General features: G+C 38.8%; 1 protein-coding gene across 3 annotated transcripts in view; it reads left to right on the forward strand.

Annotated features, from left to right (window-relative positions):
• The window catches only part of cep112 (centrosomal protein 112), an 88,758-nt gene that overhangs the window by 18,194 nt on the left and 45,189 nt on the right, over nucleotides 1-25,375 (forward strand). For all 3 annotated transcript variants that reach the window (XM_026350759.1, XM_026350779.1, XM_026350769.1), the window contains exons 9-19: nucleotides 1,375-1,461; nucleotides 5,412-5,511; nucleotides 5,955-6,073; nucleotides 6,510-6,653; nucleotides 9,893-10,047; nucleotides 10,259-10,388; nucleotides 10,501-10,593; nucleotides 10,860-10,919; nucleotides 12,090-12,169; nucleotides 21,097-21,232; nucleotides 23,900-24,007. In XM_026350759.1, the coding sequence (XP_026206544.1) occupies nucleotides 1,375-1,461; nucleotides 5,412-5,511; nucleotides 5,955-6,073; nucleotides 6,510-6,653; nucleotides 9,893-10,047; nucleotides 10,259-10,388; nucleotides 10,501-10,593; nucleotides 10,860-10,919; nucleotides 12,090-12,169; nucleotides 21,097-21,232; nucleotides 23,900-24,007 (1,212 nt within the window). The remainder of the gene's footprint in view (nucleotides 1-1,374; nucleotides 1,462-5,411; nucleotides 5,512-5,954; nucleotides 6,074-6,509; nucleotides 6,654-9,892; nucleotides 10,048-10,258; nucleotides 10,389-10,500; nucleotides 10,594-10,859; nucleotides 10,920-12,089; nucleotides 12,170-21,096; nucleotides 21,233-23,899; nucleotides 24,008-25,375) is intronic.

Raw genomic sequence — 25,375 nt, forward strand, 5'->3', positions numbered from 1 at the left:
TGTTTTGAACTTTTGATCCTAAAGGTACAGTGTTGAAATGAAAACCACTCTCTCCGTGTTTAACTGTAGTTGGGAATCCTCTTCTAAAGAAAGTAACTAGGATCCTTAAATAATTATAGACCAAACTCTAATCTTCCCTTTATTTGAAATTGTTGAGAAGGCTATTTTGATTCATCCTACCTGCCTTTTAAACATAAATGACCTTTTAGACCGATTTCATTTGGGCTTTAGACATCACTCAGGCTTTACTGATAAAGGTGTTGAATGACATTTGTGTAAATACTGACTCAGGGGAAACTTTAGCTTTGGTGTTGCTTGATTTTAGTGCAGCCTTTAATACTGTGGACCATTTAAAAATATTACTTGACAGAAAAATAGTAAAAAAGTGGGTGGGATTTTCAGATACGGCCCTTGGCTCAGATCATATCTTAAGGACAGGGGCAATTTTGTTTCCATTGATGATCATTAATCTGGGCAGATCACCATGACATGTGGCGTCCCGCAGGGTTTGGTTCCATGTGTTCATGCTCCCTGTAGCTCAGATCATACATGACAACAACAGTGCTTATCACAAAAACACAGACGCTTGGATTTACTTAGCTCTTTTATCCACTGACCATTGTCCCTCAGACTCACTCTGGCCTTGGATCAAGTAAATAGACAAATGCAATTTAATTTTCTCCAATTTGTATTTTAGTTTGTGTTTATGGTATACTATATGTGACTATTTTTACTCTTTTTTTTTATTATTATTTTTATACATTTTTAACCAACAATAACTGTCTTAATTGATTCTGTTCAGATTTTGTTTCTTATCTTTTATGTTCTAATCTTCTTTGCCTATGGAAATCTTTTGTCTCTGTGTTTGTGCTATATAAATAAAGCTGCTTTGCTGCCTTGCCATGTGTATGCAGAAGTGCACACACACACACAAACACACAGGCGTTCACTTTGTAGTGCTTAGTGTAGACTGAAGATTTTATCACAAACATATACACACAAACTCACACCCAGTTGAGTACATCTCAGCTTTACACGTTTTTTGAAGCTCTGTGCATGGATAAATGTTTTAAATGTTAATGTGGGTTATTTCATCATCAGCTGTGCTTGTGTGCAACACAGGACATGGTGTGTCTTCTTTCATCCAGATTTATGCTTCTGCTGTTATCCTGTCACTCAATACAGTGAAGTTAGAACACAGATCTCGATGTTTAACTTTCCAAAATAAAAGTTGTTGTTCCCGTTGCCTGGTAATAGTGTTTCTCACTGTTCAAACATTCAGTATACGAACTTCATTCTAAATGCGAAAACTATAATTATTAGAGTTAAAATCGTTTTTGCATGTGACTTTTTTTGGTTTCTATGTGTTTCCAGATTGAGATGAAGATCAAAGTACTGGAGGCCAAGCACCAGGAGGAGAAACTTAAGATGCAGCAGAGACATGATGCAGATGTTGAGAAAGTAAGAAGAAAAAAACTTGCACCTGTCACTGTTATGGATGACTATTTCACCTTCATTGTGAAAATTCTGGATACAGTTTGTAGAGTTGTTATGTCATCATAACTTTCCTGTAACACTTCCTGTGTTAACCTGCAGGTCACATAACCATGAATTTGTCTAGTTGTAATTTGGAAGTCACAAAGATGGATGGCATACCTTATATTTTAATGCATACATTCATAGAGCACATTTGACATTTGTTACACTGTTTTAGTTAACTTACATGTTTTGAAGCAAAACTAGCCTCTAATAATGCTGCTTAGCTGGGAGTGCTTGCAGTTTGTAAAGCACTTCCCACATCAAATTGGACACAATTTGACTTAGCAGGTAAAATTAGCTTAATTTGACTTAAATTCATTATTTAATCAAAGATTTACAAACAAAATCCCCATAATGTTAAAGTGAAATGTTTGTTTTAAATCTTTGCAAATGTATTAAAAATAAAAATGCATAAGTATTCAGTCTTTGCCATGACGCTAAGAATTGAGCTCTGGGGTACCCTGTTTCCACTGATCATCCTTGAGATGTTTCAACAACTTGATTGGAGTCCACCTTGTGGAAATTCAGTTGTTGGACAGGATTTTGAAAGGCATAGACCTGTCTATATAAGGTCCCACAGTTAACAGTGCATGTCAGAGCATAAACCAAGCCATGAAGTCCAATGAACTGCCTTTGGAGCTCTGAGGCAGGATTGTATCAAGGCACAGATGTGGGGAAGGGTACAGAAAAGTTTCTGCTGCATTTAAGATCCCAATGAGCACAGTGACCTCCATGACCTGTAAATGGAATGAGTTTGGACTCTCAGACCATAAGAAACACGGTTCTCTGGTTTGATGAAACAGAGATTGAACTCTTCGTTATCTCTGAATGAAACCAGGCACCACTCGCCACCTGGCCAATACCATCCCTACAGTGAACCGTGGTGTTGGCAGCATCATGCTGTAGGAACATGTTTGAGCGGCAGGAACTGGGAGACTAGTCAGGATGGCGGGAAAGACGAATGCAGCAATGTACAGACACATCCTTGATGTAAACCTGTTCCAGAGCTCTCTGGGTCTCAGATTGGGGCAACAGTTAATCTTTCAATAGGACAACGACCCTAAGCACACAGCCAAGATAACAAAGGAGTGGCTACGGGACAGCTCTGTGAATGTCCTTGAGTGGACCACCCAGGTCCCAGACTTTAACCCGATTAACCTTCTCTGGAGAGATCTGAAAATAGCTGTGCACTGATGCTCACCATTCAACCTCATGAAGCTTGGGAGGTACTGCAAAGAAGAATGGGAGAAACTGCCCAAAAATAGGTGTACAAAGCTTGTAGGATCATACTTAACAAGGCTGTAATTGGTGCCACATTTGGCACCAATTACGTTGTGGGGTATTGTTATAAGAAAAATAATGACCACTTAACCTGTGTTACAGTGCTTGTCACTGACTCTTAATTCAATTTGGTGGCTAATGAAAAAGAAAGGTATCAGTCTCTCTTCCTCTCATCAAGTCACCCCACAAACAATCAGCTCTTTGTCAGCTGGTGAACATAGCAGTAAAGCTGGTTTATTTCACACTAGGTGCCCATCAGTTAAGCTGCAGATCAAGCACCTGGGATCTGTCACGTCCTCGGTATGACTTTCCTTTGCTGCCACAGAAGCTTTTAATAAAACGGAGAAAAACACTCCAAACACTTCCACTTTACGATACTCTTGGCATCTTTGTGCTTGACAAGAGACAGCATGACAGCTTGCTCTCTCTTACTCTCTCTCTCAAACTGTCTTTCTCTGTAATTACATGCAGATTGCGAATTATGTCTAATTTAATTTCCTCTTCATTTTACCCAGTATTCCCTTTAATGGCCTCACAGGAGAATGATTCTTGGGTGCAGTCTGATGGAAGGTGGGAAAGTTAGCCTTAGTTTTAATTAGTCTCCTTATGAATAATGTATAGTCTGCTGAAAGGCTACTGGTCATTGTCCCCCCCCTACTTGAAATAGAGAGGGTAATGAGAGAATGGGGTAGAGTGTTGTACAATATGCTAATGGCTGTGGATCAGTACTGTGTGTAGTTCTGAAGCATTTAATAGTTATACAAATCATTTGAGATTAACAATAGACCAACCAAGACATTTAACTACCGTTAGTCTATTTAGTTTTAAATGTCATAAAGATTAAATAGCATTTGTGTTTTTTCTTGTGAATTTTGCTCCTGTTTTTCTGCATGTACAGAAAGTATACTCATGCCCTAACTGCAGATTTTGTTGCTGTGTTTTCTTCTCCAGTTCAGTTGCCTTTACCATTTTCGCCTGTGCTATTGAGTAAAGCCATGGGCAGCTCGGCTGGATTCCCCCTGCATTAGTATGTCTTATAAAAGCCTAAAATAGGTACCATAAAAGCAGTTATTTCCCACTGTCTAGTGCTCTCCTCTTGGACCTGACCCGGTGTCATTGCCTTGTTTGGTGAGCCCCTAAAAAGACAACAGTCTATCTGGGCTGGTGAAATGGAAAAAAATTAGGTATCCCTAAATGTTCTGTGGACTTTTGCTCCAGCTAGACGATCCTCCTTTGATCTCCCGTGTCCCATTCACATAGAGGATGACAGGCTTGTCTACTAAGTGCACTTGGGTTGAGCTTAATGCTACAAAGAGAAAGTCTTATGGGGTTTTGGGACAGTTCTTGACAGAAAAATAAGCACTTACTTTCTGCCATTTTAGCCTGAAAATCAAAGCATTATTTGTTGTTGGACCACTTAGTTTATTATGTCTTGTTAAGTGAATAGGAAATTACCAATACCATTATCAGTTCTTTTTAAACATAATAACTTAAACTGTCTTTTAACTAGATAACTTAATCTCACTGGGAAGAAACTGCATGGAAAAAAAATCAACCTTGTTTAGTACCTGTCATAAAATGTGCTTTCTACCACATTGGCCACTTTATGTGTTTGAGCTCATACGCCTTCTTCCTCCACATGAGTGCTAGACTATCTTTTTATGCTGGTGCTCCAACTCTCCATGGTCTAATTCATCTAATTACACACAGATGGCAACAGCAAGCAGATGCAGTTATCTCATCACACTTCAGCACAGGTGGTTCACTCAGTTGCCATTTCATTCAGTTAGCCTGTAGCCGCCTAAAGAATTGATAGGCATATGGAAGATAAAGTCTTGTCAGGTGATACACTGAATTATGCATATGATATGTTCCATGCCCTAACAAATAACCCAGTCTTTACTATGTTGGCTGTATTAAGTAGAAATAAACTCCTGTTCAATTATAATCTGCACCTTGTATTTGTCACGATTGTAATTGAAAATGAAGTGATATTTACTTACTAGTATTACTGATATAAACAAACTTTTAAAATCATCAGAAAACATTGATAACCTTTGATTTTGTTGTTGTTATAATATTGTTGCCTTTCTTTAATTAACCAACCACTCAATATAAAAATGTCCATAGGGGCTTTCTTGTAAACAAACACAAATTTCTTTTTACATTCAGTATTCCTCACCAAAACATGCTTGGGAGTCTAAACAGCAGTACTGAATGTATTTTCTTCATCATAAAAACATTTGCAAAGGTTTTTCTTAAAACCATGAAAACAGCATTTTCCATGTGTGTTTGCTTGCTAGCAGACATCTTGTTGGCACACAGTTGCATTTCTTGACTGTAGTGAGTGATCTCAGGTTCTTGTTCTATTAATTGAATTTTTAATTTTGGTGGTTACTCTCCTTTTTGTTTGTGGATTGCCCATAGATTGCCCTAGCTTTTACGGTAACAGGTGAAAGTAAAAAGTTTTAAGCTTATTTAGAAAAAAACCTTAAACAAAAGGCATCATAACTTAAGCTGTAGAGCTGCAGTAAAAAAACTGGATTTTCTTAAATATGTGGCTGAAAACAATGTCCTTTCCTTTTCATTAGATTTTGGACCGAAAGAATAGTGAAATCGAGGAGATGAAGAGTACGTACCGGGCCAAACAAAAGGAATCAGAGGAGATGATCCGTAAGCTGGAGAAGAAAGGTGAGAGGTCATAAGATTGCAGGGTTAACTGGATGGATGTTTATGCCAGTGTCTCTGAACACTCTGAGTAAAAAGCCTAAAAGATGATACAAATCCACAAGAGACTCCACTAGTGTAGAGTGACGCTCTCCAGCTGTGCTGCTCAGACTAAAGTTTAATCCCATAATGTGTTACTTTTTCGTCACGCTGAATTTCCTCCTTCCTTTTCTTTGGTCACTCTCCTCTTTTGTTTTATTTGGTAAGGATCATTGAATCCCTGCTAGCTGTTTGATTGAAGCAATATCTTTATTGACATTGATTTACTGACAACGCATCAATAAGCATGAGTGTCTGTCTGTCTTTGTGCATGTGTGTGTCCATCTGTGTATATACCCTAAGGCAGGGTCTGACTGCTCTTTTGCACGCACACACACACACACGCATGTGTGTGTTCTCTTCTACAGTTCAAAGTGTTGTGCGGGAATCCCAGGTCATCTGTGAGAGCAAAGAGAAGCAGATTGCTGAGCTGAAGAAGATGTTGGATCAGAGTACTGACTCCCTAAAAAATGAGTGGGAGAAAAAGGTATGAAGAAAAACACGAAAAGGGTTCGGAAACCGCAGTCCAGCCCCTTGTAAGCAGCCCTGAGCCAGAGGAAGAACATATTATATCATGAGACTAGCTCCAAGCATTACTATCTTTACTATACCACACAAAAACCGTCTTTCATAGTCTACTTATATAATTAGATGCTTTATATTTTCTGTTTGTGTGCTTAAAAATAAATGCTCTATGCCCTAAGTAAATTTCTTCTTATCTATTCAGGGTCACTACCCAGTGTGTCATAAGCAACCTTGTGAGTTTTCTGAGTTACGATATAAAAAACATAAATACATAGTCATATAAGTTTTTTTCCCATTGAACTTTATGAAAAGAAAAATGACAATCGAAAGAAAAAGTTGCACAGAAATTTACAAAGAAAGACTCGTGACTGATATGTAATTATCTTCTTCCCTTTCAGCTGCATGCTGCTGTCACAGAGATGGAACAGGAGAAGTTTGAGTTACAGAAGAAACACACAGAAAACATCCAGGAGCTGCTGGAGGACACCAACGTTAGACTGGCTAAGATGGAGGCTGAGTATAATGGTCGTTCAAAGGAAACTGTGAGTATAAAAACAGAGTTGTGTGTCTGGTTTATAAGTATAGGATTCAGATTCAGACAATTTTGCATGCGAGTGATTTCAAATTATACAAAAAAAAAACATATTACCTATGCCTCAAATGACGAGTTTTATTATGTTATTATATTATAATTATAATATTATGTTTATTCCAAACATGTGCCATCATCACCTTATACTTAAAAAATTAGGTGATCCCTAAAGGGTTCTTCATCAACAGCAGCAGGAGATTTAAGTTTTCGAACGCGTTATGTGGCTAGATTATTTTCTAAACCCATCACTAGACTTTCACTGGAACAAACAGGATTCTGTGTGACAACATGGTTATATTTTTGCATAAAACTCTTGCCTTGTTTAGCTCAAAGTGTGTATATCTGTCATACTTATGAAACAGTGACCCACACCACTCCATGGCTAAAATGAAGGGAGACATCCTGTAACCTCTGGGCAAGAATGACGATCATATCTTATATCTGTCATCTTTTTAAAGGCCTTTGATCTAAGTGTGTATTTAATCTTATGCATGGCAATGGTTGTGTTCAAAGACATGCATGCACTCATACATACTCACACCTCCCAAAGCTACAGTTTCTTTGATGCCATATAAAAAGTTTTTTTTCTTAACTAGGATTGTTCACTTTACATTATTGGGGATCATCAACACCAGATGTCAGTTGAATGCAGTGTTTCATAAATAGTATTGTTAACAGTATGAGGATCCATGGACTGTTATATGCATCACACATACACACATAATGCTTCTGGCCTTAATCTGTCAGCAGGCCCACATTTAAAAGCCATCAAACACTGGACAGTGTGGGGCCAGTGATAAGGCCCCTCTTTTAATAATTAAGGACAGACAAGGCCCCAGAGAATGAAAAGAACCCTCTGTCATTGTAAATTAACTACTCTTCTGCTGTGAGTTTGGACTGACCTCCACACATACCTAGGATGGGATGTTCAAAGTGGACTTTATCTCAGCTGAGTTGTTGCATGATTGGTGTATCAAAGCATAATGCTTTACCACCAGTGTTGGGTTTGGTGTGGCTTGTTCATGGCTTGTTGCTTTTATTTATGTTTATACAACATTAGGTAAAATGAAGTGAGAGTTTTACCTAATGTTCAGACATCTGGGTCTTAGTAAATCTCTACTGTTCCTTTACCCCAGTAGTTTAAAACATATGGTTTATACAGTTACTTACACTATGTGCTTATCTCTTTTTAGGCTTCTGGAACTTGTCTACTCACTATGAGGGGCGGGATGTAGATGCTAATAAGAGTTCATACCCAGGACACAATGTGAAAAGTTCTCTCAGTTCACATGTAAAGCATGCAAGCCAAGACAAACTCAGATTGATGATTCATGCTTATTCAAATACAGCCCAGTGGATCTGATTTAATAACAGTGAAATAAAAAATGTTCATCTACCAGCACTACCTTGTTGGATTCCAACACAGACTAACAAAGATCAAAGATCTCACAAAGACCTTATAGATATGTCAGATGTTGTAATCTTTGGATTTTATCCATGCAGAGGGTAGAACAGAGAGTGGTTGAGTAGGTGTTTGAAAATAAACACAGTCTGGTACCAGCCAGTAGTCCATGCATGTCTATGCAGTGGTTAGAGGTTCACCAGTTGCAAAATCTGGGTTATTTATTGTAATGATATTTGTCTGATTGTTAAATGTTTATTTACCTTTCATTCTAGTGAGTGTGATAATGGCACAAGAACACATAACACTATCACATAAATACAATATATACTGTATATATGTATATACATATATGCTTCACTGTTACCTCAGGTGATGAGTGATTCAGGCTGTTTTTCAGTTGTTGGCCCTAGCTCTGAAGCTAAAACTGTAAACAATCGTCCTTCATGCTATTAGTTTTTTTTCTTCATCTTCAAAGACTTTATCACTTCTAAATCTGTAGAGGCAAGCCGAGCTCATAATATGGTGTATGTAGTCTACACTTCACACCTAGTTATTCTCCTTTTAAAACTGCTAATTAGGGACATAATATGATCCCTCAAGTGTGTCCAGGTGTGACCAGTGCAACTTCTGTGTGGAGAGGCGCTTCTTCTCATCTCCTGCCAGAGAGTTAAGTGTCAGTATGCGTCACAGCATAACACAGGCCTCTTGTTTCTTTTCTGAGCGCCCTGCCCTGCTAATACAGTACAAAGACTAAAATCTCTCTCACCAGCCTTGCTAGGTGCTGCTGTCATACTTTTCCAAACACACTGCTCATTACTCCCCTTCTCCCATCATTCTACCTTCTGTCATTACTGGCCCCTGTCATTGTCAAGATCAACTTGCATGCCATATCTTTAATCAACACCCCGTCATCGCCTTTATAAGCCTGCCTACACTGCACTCCATTTTGTCATATGCACACACAGTGTGAGTGGGACAGTATGCATATAGGGGACTTTTCTTTTCATCAACACACTGCTGGAAGTAACTGTTTAAATCAGTTGAACTTTGATCATTGACTTTATTGAAAATCTGAATCCTGATTGAGCTTTTGCCATTTGGAATTGAATAACAACCCTGAAATAACTCCTCTCCTCCAAGTGTGTCACTGCTGAAATGTACTGGTTTATTGTGAAGTAATTAAATAATTAATTTCAGTTTTAACATGTGATCATAAGTTAATACTTTTGGACTAGTGGAGATTTCTTGTATGTCAAATGTTTGTCGAGCAGGAGTGACCTCATAAACTAGAGTTTCACATATCATGAACTGTCAAATCAGTACACAAAGGTATATCATATCTTAACAATTTCCTCTGAAATGAAAAATCAAACACTGGCATAGCCAACATTTTGGAAGCCTTTTTTGAACTGCTGTTATTGTTGGTTTGCTGCTTTTTACAACACAATAACACCACTATCTCTGAACCAGACTTATCCTTTCATCAAATAAATATGCCAGACTTTAAGGTCAGCACAAGTAATCAGCAATGTGTCTTGGTTTAGACATTGTCACAAGTACAAAATATAACTTATGCATTAGGTATTTATTTATTTATTCAGAATTTAAGATGCTGAATAAATAAATAAATAAAATATCACCTAGACTTTTATTCATCAGCAACTGTATTTCCATGTCTACTTTGTCACTGTGGGTGCATTCAGTACTCTGACCAATGACGTTTTTTCAGGCTTTCATCTTCAGTGGTTCAGGCTCTATGGTTTCTGTGTGTTCATGTGATCCAGGAGAATATGGTACATGAGCTTGAGCTGCGGGTGAAACATCTGTCGGTGGAGGTGGAGAAGGGTAATACACTGCGTCAGAAGGTGACACAGGAGAAGGCCCAGTTGGAGATTCAAATTGTGTCCATCAGCAGTGAACTTCAGGAGGCCAACAGACGGTCTGGAGCTTTTTGACATCTGAAATAGAGAAATAAAACAGTGAAGACATGTAGAGTAGTGAAGAGGTTTCAGATGCTTTTATCTACTGTTTATAACTATATGGTTAACTTTGCAGTGTGCCAGGTCTTAGTGACATCTGCTCACAAACTCAAGGCTTAATCAAATAGCATCCTACCATGCAGTCTGAACCAGGCTCTTAACTCACTATAGGAACATGATCCTGCAGAAGGAGAAGGAACAGCAGACTGAGCGGTACGAGAAGACTGTGCAGCAACTTCAAGCCAAACATGAGACTGACATGAGCCACTTACATCAGGAACATGGACTGTCTGCTGCTAAGGTCCACAGCACCACAACATCTAACCTGTTACATTTACTGTTTCTTAAGCATGATAAGAAATGTTTTACCAAATTAACCAGAACCAGATTTCCTTTCTGCTTCCCTGTTCCAGGCTTCTGAGGTGATAGAAGAGTTGGAGAAAGCGATAACTCAGCTCAAACAACAGCTGCAGGACAGTGAACTTCGGAGGCACCAACAACTCAGGGTATGTAAAATGTGTATGTGCATTGGTGCTTGTATGCATAACTCATCTATACAAAAATTACATGTATGTTGTCAGTTGTTTAATAATAATATAATATAATAATAATAAATAAACAACAATAATAATAATAATAATGCTTAAGGTGAGAAGGGGGGATAGGCTTGTCTTTACGAGTGTGTCTGTGTGAAGCCACTTTTTTGCTGTTTATGTGAAAATGTATCGCTGTATCACTTGTTCCAAATGGTCTCATTTCTTCTTCCGTTCAGGATCAGGAAACAAAGTTTCAACAAGAAAAAGATGAACTGCAGATCAACTATGAGAAAAAGGTAGTATGTCACTTGCTCTTTCAAGGAAACTGATGGTCCATAGCTTCTGTCGTTGCATTAAAGCCCAGGAGAAAGTGATTACGGTCAAATGGAGATCAAAGGCTGGAGTCACATGTTCTTATGGTTCCCCTCACTTCTAGATTTTATATCTGGTCTCGTAAAATCAGAGCTGTGATTAACAGGAAGATATAAGAGACAACAAAAAAGCGAATGAGGGTGGAAAGTTTATCATTTAGAAGAGAAGTTATTAAGAAAAGAAAGTTGAGAATGGGAGTGTTAAGCCAATCCGCATAAGAAGTAACTGGAGTTACTTAGCACAATGTTTACTCTCTGTAACGTGCACTGATGCACTCGGTGTACCCAGGCCTTAATGTAATTGCGCACAGTCCTTTTGACTTAACTTTTGAGGCACCTTCTTCAAAGCCATAGTACAAAGCTATAAACTGTAGAGCACAGAGGCCATCGTTAATGATCTGAGCTAGACCAGACCAGGCCAGATTTTTTTAGGTGAAGATCAAGTTTAAAGACCAAAGGGTCATCTTCAAAGTACCATGGTTCTAATGTGTGTGTTGGTGGTTAGCTGGCATAACCAGTCTGATACATCTGCAAGACTTCAGTGTGCGCTTTACTTCAGGGTCAAGGAGAATTTAAATTAAACTTCTCTAAAAGAAAGTTCTATGGTTTTGATGTCTTTGTCTTTTCCTTAAACATATTCTGTTTTTGTTCTGTCCTTGTAATCAGCCAGTATCTTTTTCCACTTTTCCTTTATTCCTGCTTCATTCTGAAATGTGACAGGAGAAGAAAACAATACCCGAGAGGCGTTAGTTGTTCGTTTTCCTTTTTGTTCCCTCTGGAAACATTTGTTTTTCCACTCCTTAGGAGTGCTAAAGGAGACAGGTGAAGGAGACCAGAGTACATTATCTGGATTTAAGAAAGGCACATATGGCAGCTATAGATCCAGAGTGAGAGGCCCTCTATACAGGCAGATAGGCTCATATGGTTCTTTTGATGGGGTGATGGGGCGATAGAGAGAAAAGACAAGACCAGCTGCAAAAGGCCACAGGCAGAAGAGTTTTGTTGAGTGATGTTTGATGGTGTCTGCTGTTGCACTCACTTGTACCTCACTCTCTTTTTCCTCTTTAACTGTTCCTCTCTCTCTTTCTTTCTCAGGTTTTAGCAATCAACAGTGAGGCAGACAAGGGGAAAACAGAGGCCAAGAGAAAAATTGCCAAACTAGAAGATGCAATCAGGTACAATGCGAAAGTCACAGTTCCTACCTAAATATACTGTATATAGAGACTTCAACTGTAGGTTGAATGATACTAGTTTATAATTACCAACACTGGGTGAAAGCTCTTGGATTTCAGAATAGACACACTATTCAAATTAATGAGCTCAAAAGGGTGTTTCTGTGAAGTCAGACTGTTTGTGGATCTGTGTGTGGTCCTACTCCTTCGCTTTTGACCAAGTGTTTGACATAATGGTAGTATGAAGCACACCATCAGCATGTCAGACCGTGTGTGTTTTACGGATGCGCACAATTGCTATAGATGGCAAAGTGGACAAGTGAATCTTACAGATGGAACAAAGTTGGAGACAGTCGGGGAGACTTGAAGGCTCAGTGTGTACGAGTGCAATACTGAACAAACCTAATCATAACGCAGTAATATCATCATAACACAAACACAGTGATCGTGCCTGGGGTTATTTGACAGGTATGTGGACAGATTTTCTACTTTATTAGTGTTTGTAGTGAAATTGCTCCTTTTGGTCATGAAATCTCCAACAGATATTTCCAGCTTGTTATTTATTTTACACATATTAGTATCACACATTAGAGCCTTGACTTTGTGGCTTCAAACTGTATTAGAGAGTTGTTTATATCTGCTGACTTAAGTCTTTGATCATAAGAGCAGTGTGTATGAATTTTGATTTAAGGTGGAGTTTGGTTTAACAAGCCAACCCTTGCACACTCTTTGATCTTTTTTTATAACAGTGAGTAGTGCTGTTAGAGTTGAGAGCCTGGAAACTGTGATGAGAAGTCTTAAAGATCAGAGCTTCTCGTGTAACAGGCGTTTGTGTTGTTTGTGAAGAAAACTACCAAACCTAACCCTGCCATGTAAATCAAACAGTCAGTACAATAATAAAGCTGAGAGTGAAGAAAAATACTGTTAGTCTTTAACGGAGAGCATGTGACACGATAGAAAAAATAATACAGTGTAGAGGGTATTATTTAATAAGAGATAAACATCATGACTTATGTTAGAAATGTTTATAGTGATATAATACTCATTAATATACTTTAGGTAAAATATTTATATATTAAAGATACACTATTTTACACAATTAGGAAAGTTACTGTGTACTGTATATTACTGGGTTTGTTCTTGATGGTGTGAACCCCCAGATAATTATTACCCTGGTGTTCTGTTCCTCTCAGCTCTAAACATCTTGTTAGCGCTTATCAGGACTTTATTTTGGTTAGGTGGCCCCTAACTTTGCTCTGTGATTAAATCCATAAAGCCCAGATTATGATACAAAGTTCTCCCTTTTTTAGCTGTTTATGGTGAATATATTTCTCCTTTGGTCATTTGTAAACCACTTCTGGTAATTCTTTGTTTATTTATGGTTTTTATGTGTCTCTTATTGGTCATAGTGTCTTGACTGAGGTCTCTGACTTGACCCTGACCCACTGGATCACTGACCTTTTGCCAAGTATGCTTATTCTATCCATAGTGTCACCACTCTCATCAGTATCTTTTCTAAGCCTGCTAAGCAGTAATCGACCAATCATACAAAACAATCATGCAAACAACAACTATGTAAATATTGTTACTGTAAATAAGCAAAATGAGCTAAATGTTAATATTGCTTTGTATCTCCTGCATGGTTGCATAAAACAGGCTCACATAAATGGAAAACAGCAATCATTTTTGCAAGTTATCAAAACATTTACTGCCCTCAAATTAGAGACCCACTACTCCTTTTGTTTCGCCATCACTCTTTGTTTAACTCTTTAGCTCTATCATCCCCTTCCCTCCAGACCTACGCACACATTCCTCTAACAGCCTACACTTCCTCAGACTCCAGCAATCAGCCAACCAACCAGCCAGTCCGTACATTCCACTGGGTAATTAATCCCACTCAGGACTACATTACTTGGTCACAAGCAGATTACAGTTTCCCTGGCGAAACTAGAATGTGTTCTGCACAATTAAACACAACGCCAGCTCAGCCCATTCATCTCCAGCTCCAACCATACACAGCCAAGGCCAGTCACAGTGCATCACCCCCTGAGAGGTTTTCAACTGCTTGTCACAATATAATAGCAACCCAGACATGGTGGATTGAAAGGGAAGGCTTGAGTGTGGCTGTATTCGCTTTTTTTGGGTCCTCATCAGAATCCCAAGGTACATTGTGTTTTTAGGGGCCCCAGAAAACAAAAATAAATCTTTTTTGTGATGATTTAAGCTGTAAAACATGGTGACTATTACTGTTTGGTGTTTCTGTTAATGTGAGACAACATGAAAACAAATTTAGCTATTTTGTGGCATTTAGTTTTCAGCATAAATATTGCAAAGGGACATTGATGGTTGTGCCTGCTTATTGTTTGTGCTTGTCATTGTCAGTCTGACAACAGAGGACAAGCTTAAACACTGCAGAAGGATCCATTTTTGCATAAATTATCCTTGTTGTTAGTATCAATAACGAGACAGTCGTTCCCTCGTTTAGTGTTAAACACTGAGAAACAGCAAGTGGCCCATCGGGCTCTTAGCTAATTAAGTACTCAGGCTCCACACAGAGACACACACACTCACACTAAGCAGTCTGATGTCTTCTACCTGCCTGCTGCCTTGGCAACACTGATGGCCTTTAAAGGCGATCCAGGAGAACTTCAAAGTCGAATCAAGACCGCACACAGCAGTGTGTGTGTGTGTGTGTGTGTGTGCGTGTGTGTGCGTGCGCGTGCACGTGCGCGTGCGTGTGTTTGTAAAGATGCGAGTATGGATGAGAAAGTTAAACAAGTTGAACTGCTCAACATGCCTTTCATGTGCCTGATACTGTGTGCTATATGCTGTGTTATGTGTATAAGATGTCTACATTGGTGTACACTGTCTACTGTTAAACATATATTAACACTGAGCTTGTGTTGGGACATTTAAAGCAGTTTTAAAAATTTTTATTTCTTCAGTAAGTGGTGATGCTTGAGCCTGATGAGCATTCATATGTAGCATAAATTGTTGCTATCCACACCCTTTCTTTCCATTGTTCACACCCACGATTTCTTTCCAGTTTAAAAAGAAATCCACCCTGTCCTGTCATGCAAATAAGCATTGCTGTGTCAATTCGAATTCCAGGTTTGTGTTACTATAGCAACAACAACAGAAAGCACTACAAAGCTGAGCAGAGAACAAGTTTATCTGCTGTTCTTTCATCCCGACGTGCCTCAGATCATTATAGGCCATTAGCATAGAGATGGAGAGATGCACCACAGAGGTGGAAGGGTGGGATAGAGGGAGCTCATCTGGGGAACAGCCTGTCTTCTTTTGCAACAATGGCCTGCAAATCACAATTTAAAAACATCAGAAAACCATCTGAATGGTTAAAGTATGGAAAAAGGAAAAACAGCTGGTCTATTTCTAGGGTTGTGGTATTTGTCTGTCTGCGAAGATTTTGTCCACAATCTCCTCCATGCCATTCCACTCCAATCAAACCCATGTGCCTGCTAAGGTGTGGAGCAGGCACATGATCTATAAACTCTGATGGTTTCTTATCAGTTCCTCTTATTCAGTTTCATCTTCACAGTCTGGAGTGGCTGAAGCTCCATCTTACTTTAGGCAGCTCGATAGAAAGTGTGCTCGGCTTTATGGCTGTATACACACTGTGGAAATACCTGTCCAGGCACATTCATGATGCCATGAACAGGATGTTGTAATGTGTTGACTTTATGCTTAGTCTTGTCTTTAGTCATAGTTATCCAATCCCTAATTTAAAGTAGCTTTTCTTCTATTGTTCCAGCTTCATGTTTTGAGTACACATCAGCACATGAGATTACTTTTATTCCAGTAGATTGTGGTTTTATAATCTGTGTGTCATTGCTCCTTCTTAGTGTTTGTGCATGCATGCCCACATGCGTGCATGAGATAGAGCCCCTCTACTCATAAAGATGTAGGATGGACTCACACATGCATACCGTACATCTGTGTGCATCTTTGAAGTGGCCTTATCTTTCTTAGCATTCCTTTCCCATGACAGGCGAAGCAGGGGTGGTGGTCTGGAGAGGGACCAGAGGTAGCCAAACAGAAGCGATACAACCTGCAACCCCAGTTAGTGTTGAGGTGCAGGAGCAGGTGGAAGTATGGATCCTGAATATTTAAAAGCTTCACCAGGGCTCAATGTTTACTCCCATGGCAACTGCATAGAAAGAAGAGGATAGAAATGGTTTAGGCACCAGTTCAATACAAGCAACCTGAGAAATGGACAATTTCAAAGACCTCTTAATCTGGTTCTGGGTATAGTGCTGGTTCTCTGAAGTAAAGGACCATTACAGTTTCAGATGCTTGCACAATAATAAAAAAAATCATAATTACAACCATCATCTACCCTCCTTTTTAAAAAAAAAAAAAAAAGAAAAGAATAGATGTTAAGACTGTTATTGGTATCACTGCAATAATGAATAATGTCTAATGAGATCGTCTAGGCAGAGCCTCTTTTTGAATATTGAATTAAATTGATAGATAATGAAGTAGATAATGAGTTTCTGCTCTGAAAAAGCGATAAAACAGTATCTCGCCATCACTTAATATTTGTGTCTGATTGACGTTTTTATATCAGGCCTTAATGATGTTAAATGCCTTGCAATGCCTACGTGATTGTCACGCATAACCAAGTCTGACATTTTTGCTGTGAAGCTAGTTTACTTACAAATATTAACTGACATTATGAATTTATACCAAAGCAGGCACAGTTAATTAAATAAAACAACTCTATCTGGATATATTGTCTTTAGGGCTTTCATAGCTTCCAGCTTCATTTTACATTGTGTAATGTTTGTAATATGTAAATACGGTCTGTTTACTTTAGGGACTCATGCCTACTTGTTGTAGGATGTTATTCCGTAGTCTGCATAATTCATGAAGCCAAATAGAAAGTAAATGCACAGTGATTGCAATAAAACGTATCTTTTAAATGTTTTCATAATCACATCATACCTTGCTGCATTGCCTTATTGTTCTATAGCCTTTGCATATTAAAAGCTTGCATGTATCTTCCTTAGGCATTATGCTGGCTTAAGATTGAAGCTGTATGTGGAATTATTTATGCAGATAACAGACGGCATGCATATTTCACCATGTTTTAACTACTCTTTAATTAAACTCAACTCAATTAAACACTAAAGATATATTTTGAAGTATGAGACATGCATGTAACAAGTCTTTTTGCTCTTTCCCATCCACATGTTTATCCACCCACATACTGGTACTCTCAGCCTGGGCCGTACCAGATTCCACTTAATTCTTCTCTCTCCTTAGGGTGTTTAGGTTGGCTTTGAGGTAAGATGTATTTCTTAGTGTAAGGGAAAGTCACTGGTTTGATCCCCACACTTTATGGCAGTCCATGAGCTTCATAGGGGACAGTTTATAAAGATTAATTGAAGTGTCATCTGTCATGTTCTCCAACGTTTGAACAAGACACTAAGCCCTTCTCCCTCTCCAATATCTGTTGATCTGAGGCTGACACTACACTTGCACTCCGACTCAATGTAAATCTCTGGTATAAATACTAACAAAAATAAGAAATAGCATAGCGATGGCTCCACAGGAGTCCACAGTTGTGCAATGCTAACTGACTTTTTGGAAGAAGCTGTTAGTAATGCTGCTGAAGAAGATACTGTTTCTTGCTAAGACCAGATGCCAGTTGTCTACTGATGCTGCTTTCGATGAAGAATAAGGATGCCTTGTTCTTTATATGTATGTGGCCAATGATTGTAAATGATTCTCTGTTTGTGACTCCCTTTTTAATGTTTTCTCTCTGTCTTTAAAATGTTCTTGCCCTTGTGCCGTCTCTACTTTGTGTTCATTTATTTGTGGTCTGACTCTTATTCTGTCTGTTTTTGTCTCTCTCTCTCTCTCTCTCTCTCTCTCTCTCTCTTTCTCTAGGGATGCGGATGAAAACTAAGCCTGTTTTATTTTTTCTTCAGAGGGCGCTGAATATTTCAGTTTTGCATTTTCTCTCTTTTTATGTGCTCCCTCTTTTTTCTATGCTTCTTTGATGTGTCTGTGGATTCGTTATCATTCCATTTGGATGAGCTCACGGACACAGATGCGCGGGCACCGCGTGTATGCACACTCTCGCTCTCTGTTTCTTTATACTAGAGACCAGAGGCACCCACATGCAAGCGTGCATTCTAGTCTGTCGGTCTTTTCCATGTGCTGCTCCACCCACATCAGAACCCATACAATTCTTAAATACTCTGCTTACATGAAAAGAATATTTGCATAAGCAATTAGAGTTGCTTGTGTGTGCATTGACTTTAATGTGTACTCTTGTATTAGCTCTATGTGAATGTTTATATAAGGTCTATGGTGCACACTAGCACTGAGGAGGCACGTGGCATTGTGTGGTTAGGGCAGTCCGGAAAACGCCGGCATCCCTATACCCCTCCTGTCTGCCAGGCGGCTGGGTGGCGGAAGCTCCTTCACCCTCGCTACACAACTACTCTCTTCTTGGCTCCCTCCCTTCCTCCCCATTTAAACAGCCATTTAGGATTGAGGGAAGAGAGGACTTCCTCTTTACAGAAGGCACATCTTTAATTTGAACCTCCTCTCCTTCCACTTTTCTGACCAGAGATCCATTTAAAGTCAACGGGCCGCCCTGGCGCTGGCACCCCTCTTCTTCCTTTCCCTCTCTGTTTCTCCGTGCCAGGCCTCCTTGACTCTTTTTCTCTATCCTCTCATCTCACCCTCATCGGTCTGTTACAGATGGTGACACACTGTCTACGGCTCTAGTGACCACACACATTCTCTCTCTCTCTCTCTCTCTCTCACACACACACACACACACACACACACACACACACAAAGACACACACACACACACATTTATTCTGCCAGGAATCACTGAATGTGCCATATGTTCACCTGCTCTCCTCAGCTTTAGAGCATAATATGTTTCAATCTGTCACATACTTGAAGTTAGCTGATGTGAATTTTTCAGTGTATCCTCAGAGGTATAGGCCCAGCAGCCAGCTCCGTAGCACATTCCTTGAATAGAGTTGTCAGTCACACACAGAGTTTGGGACTGTGCCTCATGAACAAAGACCCATACGCACATGTGCACACTCGTACACACATACACACGCAATTCATTCAACCGAAATTTTAAAAACTTACTATTTCTGTGACATCTTCTCTTCCATCTTTCTCTCTCTTTCCTCTTTCTTTCCTTTCCATCTTAGTCTCTCCACATATCCTTTGTGTCTGTCTGAGCCCAGAAGGCAGTCATGCAACGAGACTGATTAATAATTACAGAGTACACAAAATTGGGAGAGAAAAAAAAATTGTCGTTTGATGTCCGACATGAGAGAAACCAAAATTACAAAGAGACAGAGCACTATAAAGAGGAGAGAAAGCTTGCACATTCCTTTTTTAAATCCTCAGCTTCTGTTCTTTGGTTTTTTATTGCCTCCTTTTGCTGTTTTTATATTGCCTGTCTCACTCTGTTTTTTCATTCATTCTATCTCTGTAAACACTTAAAGTTGTTGCTTTGATTATGGGAAGTTAATAATCACTTGAATCTCTGTGCAGGTAGTGACTGTAGTGGGGTTTTTTTTGTTTGTTTTGTTTTTAGGGGTGCGTCTTCCTGCATGTGTAGATGTACACACACATTGTTCACACACTCACACTTGTCATCCTGCTTTGTGAAACAAATATATGTGTGGAGAACAGCATGTCAGTTGCCCCACCAGCACTCATGATGTGCCTGTAATTTAGTAGCAGTTGTATTTCTAATTGGTTTAAAGTCTCAGCCACTGGCCAAAAAAAAGTAGTATTCCATGTGGTGATGCAGTATATATTATTTAGATTTCTTCTATTTTATGATTTACGGTACTTGGAGCTGACAAAACGTGTCTGACGTCAACATACATGGGCATGATTGTTTGTCTAGTCTACTCAAATGAATGTTTCATTATGCATGTTTTGCATATAACAAATACAGTGTGTACTGTATAATATCTGATACATCTACCAAACATTTATTTGCATTTACTAGCCATCTTATAAATGAGCAATTACCTTAACTCAAACATGTGCTCATCATGTGTACCATAGTTTTTTTTCCTTTCTTTTTTATTACTTTCCATATTTCACATATTTTTGTATATTTTTATGCTGACCGTGACCCAACTTTTTCAGTCAAATAACATCTAGGAAATTAGTGTGTAATCACGATCTGATTATAAATTGCAAATTCCCAGGTGCTTTATAAAAATAACATCCATTCATCAGTTCCGTCTACCTTCTATCCATTCACCGCCTGAAACTCACTGCTGTCCCCACACACTCTCACTGGATTGGACTTGACAGCTGCTTGCTTTATATAATGTATTGCTGTATATGATGTTGCGGCTGGGCCTCCTGACTAGGCTCTGACAGCTCTCAGTATGAGGCTGTCCTTCTCAGTATGCCTGTCAGTCTTCTATGCTTGCAGCTCTGTGACCTGACATTTGTCAGCAGTATCTGCATGGAAGACACACCCAGCTAGTTGAGTAATTTCATAGACAAAGGTCTACTTTCTCTTCACTATAAAATAAAATCTAATTGACAAATGATAATGTATAGTCTGGAGACACGTGAAGAGATTCCTTTTTTGTTGTCTGCAGTAGATTTCATTTGTTGGCATCATACAATACTAAGATAAACAAAGCCTCATATTCTCTGTAAAGAAAGGATAGGCATCATGGTTCATTTCTGCTTTTTGACACACGATTATATAGCCATCTTCTATTTTCTCTCGTACTTTTTTCCCTCTTGAAAGCACTTTTTAACGACTGTTTAGAGAGGTTCTATAAAAATAAGTTCCACTCGATTTCTTAACAACGTATTTCTGGATTCCTGGTCTGCAATTGCATTTCTATATCTACATATACTAATTTCTGTGTGTGTTTGGTTTAAAGGGAAGTGGAGAGCCAACTGGACAGAGCCAGGGAGAGCCAAAGGCAGCAGATCCAGCAGGCAGATATGGCACTGGAGCAGTTCAAGAAACAGGTGGAGCTCAGTTCTGAGAAGACGTATGCTGACATGAAACTCCAGGTAGACATGTACAGTACACACATACACTAGATGTTGACTCATTGACATACAATAATGCATTTCCTAGCGCCTTTAACATAACTATAACCATCACAACTCCAATCCTTACCCTGAGTGCAAACCCTAACCCTAAAACTGAGACTTAACTCTCAAACTGCCTCTTGAAGTTGTGAGGAGTGGACAGAATGGCCCCACAACAATGGAATTAAACAAAAAATTGGCCAAGCAACCGTTGGAAAAACATTTACATTACATATATACTGTATGCACATAAAAGTAGTTGTTTCCTGTTTGCGTTAACACAAACACACATTTCCCCAGACCCTCTTTCATGTCTGCTTTAACACAAAGGGAGCGAGCTGCTTGGCAAGCAGTAACCTAGACAATGCAGACACACTCAGACATATTTTGTAGTTGCAAAGACACAGCCGGACCACAGATGCATCAGGGCGCCATGCTGGTTGTGTTAGAAATTTTCCGTTTGTCTTTCTCTCTCTGTGTCTCCCAATCATTCACTTCTGCTGTCTAATCATCTGAATTATCATGCTGTCCTACATCCTTCAATGGTGTCTGTTTCCAGTCCCTTATAACTGCTCTTATACTACAAAATCTATATATAATATCATCCTTAAGCCATTTTCACTTATTTAGTTGCTCCAAAGAAAGAAATTATTTATGATGCAGCTCATTAAACAGGTGCATTTATTTCTTTGCTATCACACATTGACCTTACTTCCTCTTAGTGGGTGTGGCGTGGGCTGATAGGGTTTTAACGGAGAACAGGTCACCCGCATCAAGCATCCAAACTAATTAGTACATCAGGCGAGCCTCACGATCAGCCCTCTTCACTATGTGGGCTGTTGCTTATTGGAAGAGATCTCCAGTCGATACACACTCAGCTATAAACCTCTGATGCTGTCTTACAAGTCAGTCTGGCTATAGGCATTTTTGCTGAACGTTTTAGGCTATACTTTGTATGTGTGTGTGCTCTATTGACAAGGCAGCACTGAGTGTGGTCCTAAATGATTTAAAGGGCTGCATGGTAGGAAGATTGGCAAGTTTTAGTCGCTGATTAGTAAAGTTTTTCTGCTAATCAGTATGTGGGGGCACATAAAGTGTAAGAGAAAATGAGAGTTTGTGTGGGAGTCAAATTTATGTATGCATGTTTGTGGGCATACAGAGTAACCTTTATTCCCCCTGAAGGAATTTAAAATGTTTGTCATATTGGAAAAATACACAAATTGTGCTTCTTGGTTCTAAACTCTATAGAAGGCTGAGAAAGCACCCAAAACTGAGCTGTCCTTTGCCATGTGAGTGGAAGGACTCAAATAAGCTAAACTGCTTAAAACGTGCATATTCTGATGATTTTAGCCACTACAATGAACATCTTTACATAATTGCATTAGATGACCGTGGTTTACTGTTTGCATTGCTGTATTTTTCAATTTTTTCCTCCTTCTTTCCTCATGTTCTCATCCTTGCATCGTCTTGTTTGCTCCTTCTTTCCCCATTGAGCCCCTGGCGTCCCGGTCTCCAGCCTGACTTTATCCTCAGCCCACATCAAAGCCACTGGAGAAAGGAGCAGTCTCCTCTGCATCCCTGTCATCCTCTCTCCCCTTCTTCTCCCCACCCGACTTGTGCATTGCTCCATCACGTTCTCTCACTAAGGCTTTAATGTTGCAGAAAAGTACTTCAAAAGAAATCTGAACTCTGTCTTTCTTCATCCCTCCATCTTTCCTCTCATCATTTTCTCACTGTCTGCAGATGGTCATATCCTAATGGATTATCTACATCACTCCCTTCCTCTGCCTGTCTGTCTTTCTCTCATTTTAAAATCAGCATCACTCTCTTACACTGCACTTTACAGGAAAGACTTATTTTGGTTGGAAAAAAATAAAGCACCATACAGAATCAAATCTGTTTTTGCATAGTTCAAAGGAGGCGTCAGAATTTTAAATGGATTAATTAAAACACATTTAGCAATTCCTGAGCATTACACACAGCATAGCCCAGATACAGAGGCATTTCAGTAAATTACATTTGCAATTGTTGTTGATTATCCTCACCTGAAAATGGCAGGCTGCAAGGAAGTTGAGTTGAGATAAAGGGCTCAAATATTGTCAAATCCACAATGAGGTACTGTAGAAGCATGTAATTTATATGTAACTTTTAATTTAGTAATAAGTATTCTTGAGTTCTTAGTTTAGAACTTTGTGTTTAGTTGTAGGTCTTTTCTTGCACCTGTGAACAGGTGAGTATTACATGAATTATTCAATGTATTATAAAACTCCGAATGTGTTAAAAAGTTCATGTGCTCTTGTTACAATATCAATGCAGTAATACCATATGTAATATGTTTGAAATATTTTATCCCAGTGGAAGTTAATTCATAACAAATGATGAGTAAATGTTGCTGCATCAACCAGCTGCAGAACCTTGGAGTTATTTCCATGTTCTGCATGCATTAGATTTATTGTACTTTGAAAAATCTATGTACAGTCTTTTATAGGAGATTTCCAGCACGTAGTGTACTGTTTAACATAAATGTATTACATATTGTGAATCTAGCCTAAATGTTTTACACTTTGTAATGTTTCTGAATGTTGAATAATTTTCAGTCAAAATAATAGCACATTTTTGTGCTTTTTTTACCTCTTATCCATGCAGATGGAGAAGGTAGAGGAGGACCTGATCCGCTCCAAGTCCCTCAGGGAGAAGCAGGCCAAAGAGTTCTCCCTGCAACTTGATGCACTGAGACAAAAATATGAGCAGCAGGTCTGTATAAGTCTGTGACTTTCCGTCCATCTGTTTACAATGTGTTTGTGAAACTGTTTCTTTGCATATGTGAATCATTTTCTTGCTTCTGCTCTGTTGATGAAGCCAGTGGAAAGAATTCCTTTCTTACTTCCATCATCATCACGTTATTATTTTTTCTCTATTATCACTGAACACTTGGCCCATTGGAGCCAGCCAAGGAGACTGACATCCATTTGGAATAGTCTTGTTATTTTTCCCCATCTGTTCCACTTGATTAATTTCTCATGATAGGGGACACACTTTAGATTAAGTTTAGATTGGAACTCAATAAATATCTTAAACATTGTCAGTTGAAAACTAATGCAGTGTGAATAGTAGATGAGCACCCCCCTTATCCTCCCATCTCTGTCACTCTCTTCTGATTAGGAGCCTAGAAACCATTTTCACAACTCATTGAAATCTAACTTGCTGATAGGAAGACATCAGATTTAATTAAACCACAGAAATGGATATTAGAGGCAGTGTGTCTCATTGTAGGAGGCAGTGAGCTTAGTTTATACTTCTCTTATTTGAATTTCAGTTTAACTTCGCTGTATTTTTATCTCTTTTGTACATTAACAATATGGTTGAATATTGTATTCATAGATGGTTTATAATTTAATTAAACCTATCCTTACCTTTTTATACAAATACTGAATCTTGTTTTCCCAGCATGTTATCTTTTGTGTTTCTCTGTGTAACTATAATTTATTGATGAAAAGAGACTTTCCTCCCTACTGAATAAAAAACAAATGTATTGCACTTATATATAGGATCAGCCAACATGCTATTAGATATATATTCACGTATTCCCTAAAAACTAATAAGTAGTTAGTCAAGTAGTCATTTACATTGTTAAAAGAATATAATCTCCCCATGTCCATACAGTATGACCATGTGGCACCCTCTAAATCTTGACAGCATACATCTCTAACTGCTGTAACATCTACATTTACCATGTGTTACCATAACATGACTCATTTCCAGGCACCAAATTAGCATTCGACCTGTCTTTTAAAAGGCATGTTAACACTCATTTCCAGCAAAGATGGTGTTTACACTGCGTGTAATTTACACTAGGTAGTTGTATGTGGCAGCTATAAGGCCAGAAAGAGTGGAGCAACTGATTTGCTCTGTGGTTAAACAGTTGTCTTTGTAATAATAATGATTTGTATGGGGAAAATCACATTTTAAAAATGTTGAAATGGAATGTACAGTGTGCTATATCAGAATCATTTTAAAAATATCTAATAGCAAATTAGGCATTTCACTTCTCACTGTTAAGTTGTATTGTTGATAGACATCAGATAGCGCTGGTTAAACTATTTTTTATATTAAAAAGACATT

This window comes from Anabas testudineus, chromosome 8 (genome assembly GCF_900324465.2).
Source record: "Anabas testudineus chromosome 8, fAnaTes1.2, whole genome shotgun sequence".
Classification (NCBI taxonomy): domain Eukaryota; kingdom Metazoa; phylum Chordata; class Actinopteri; order Anabantiformes; family Anabantidae; genus Anabas; species Anabas testudineus.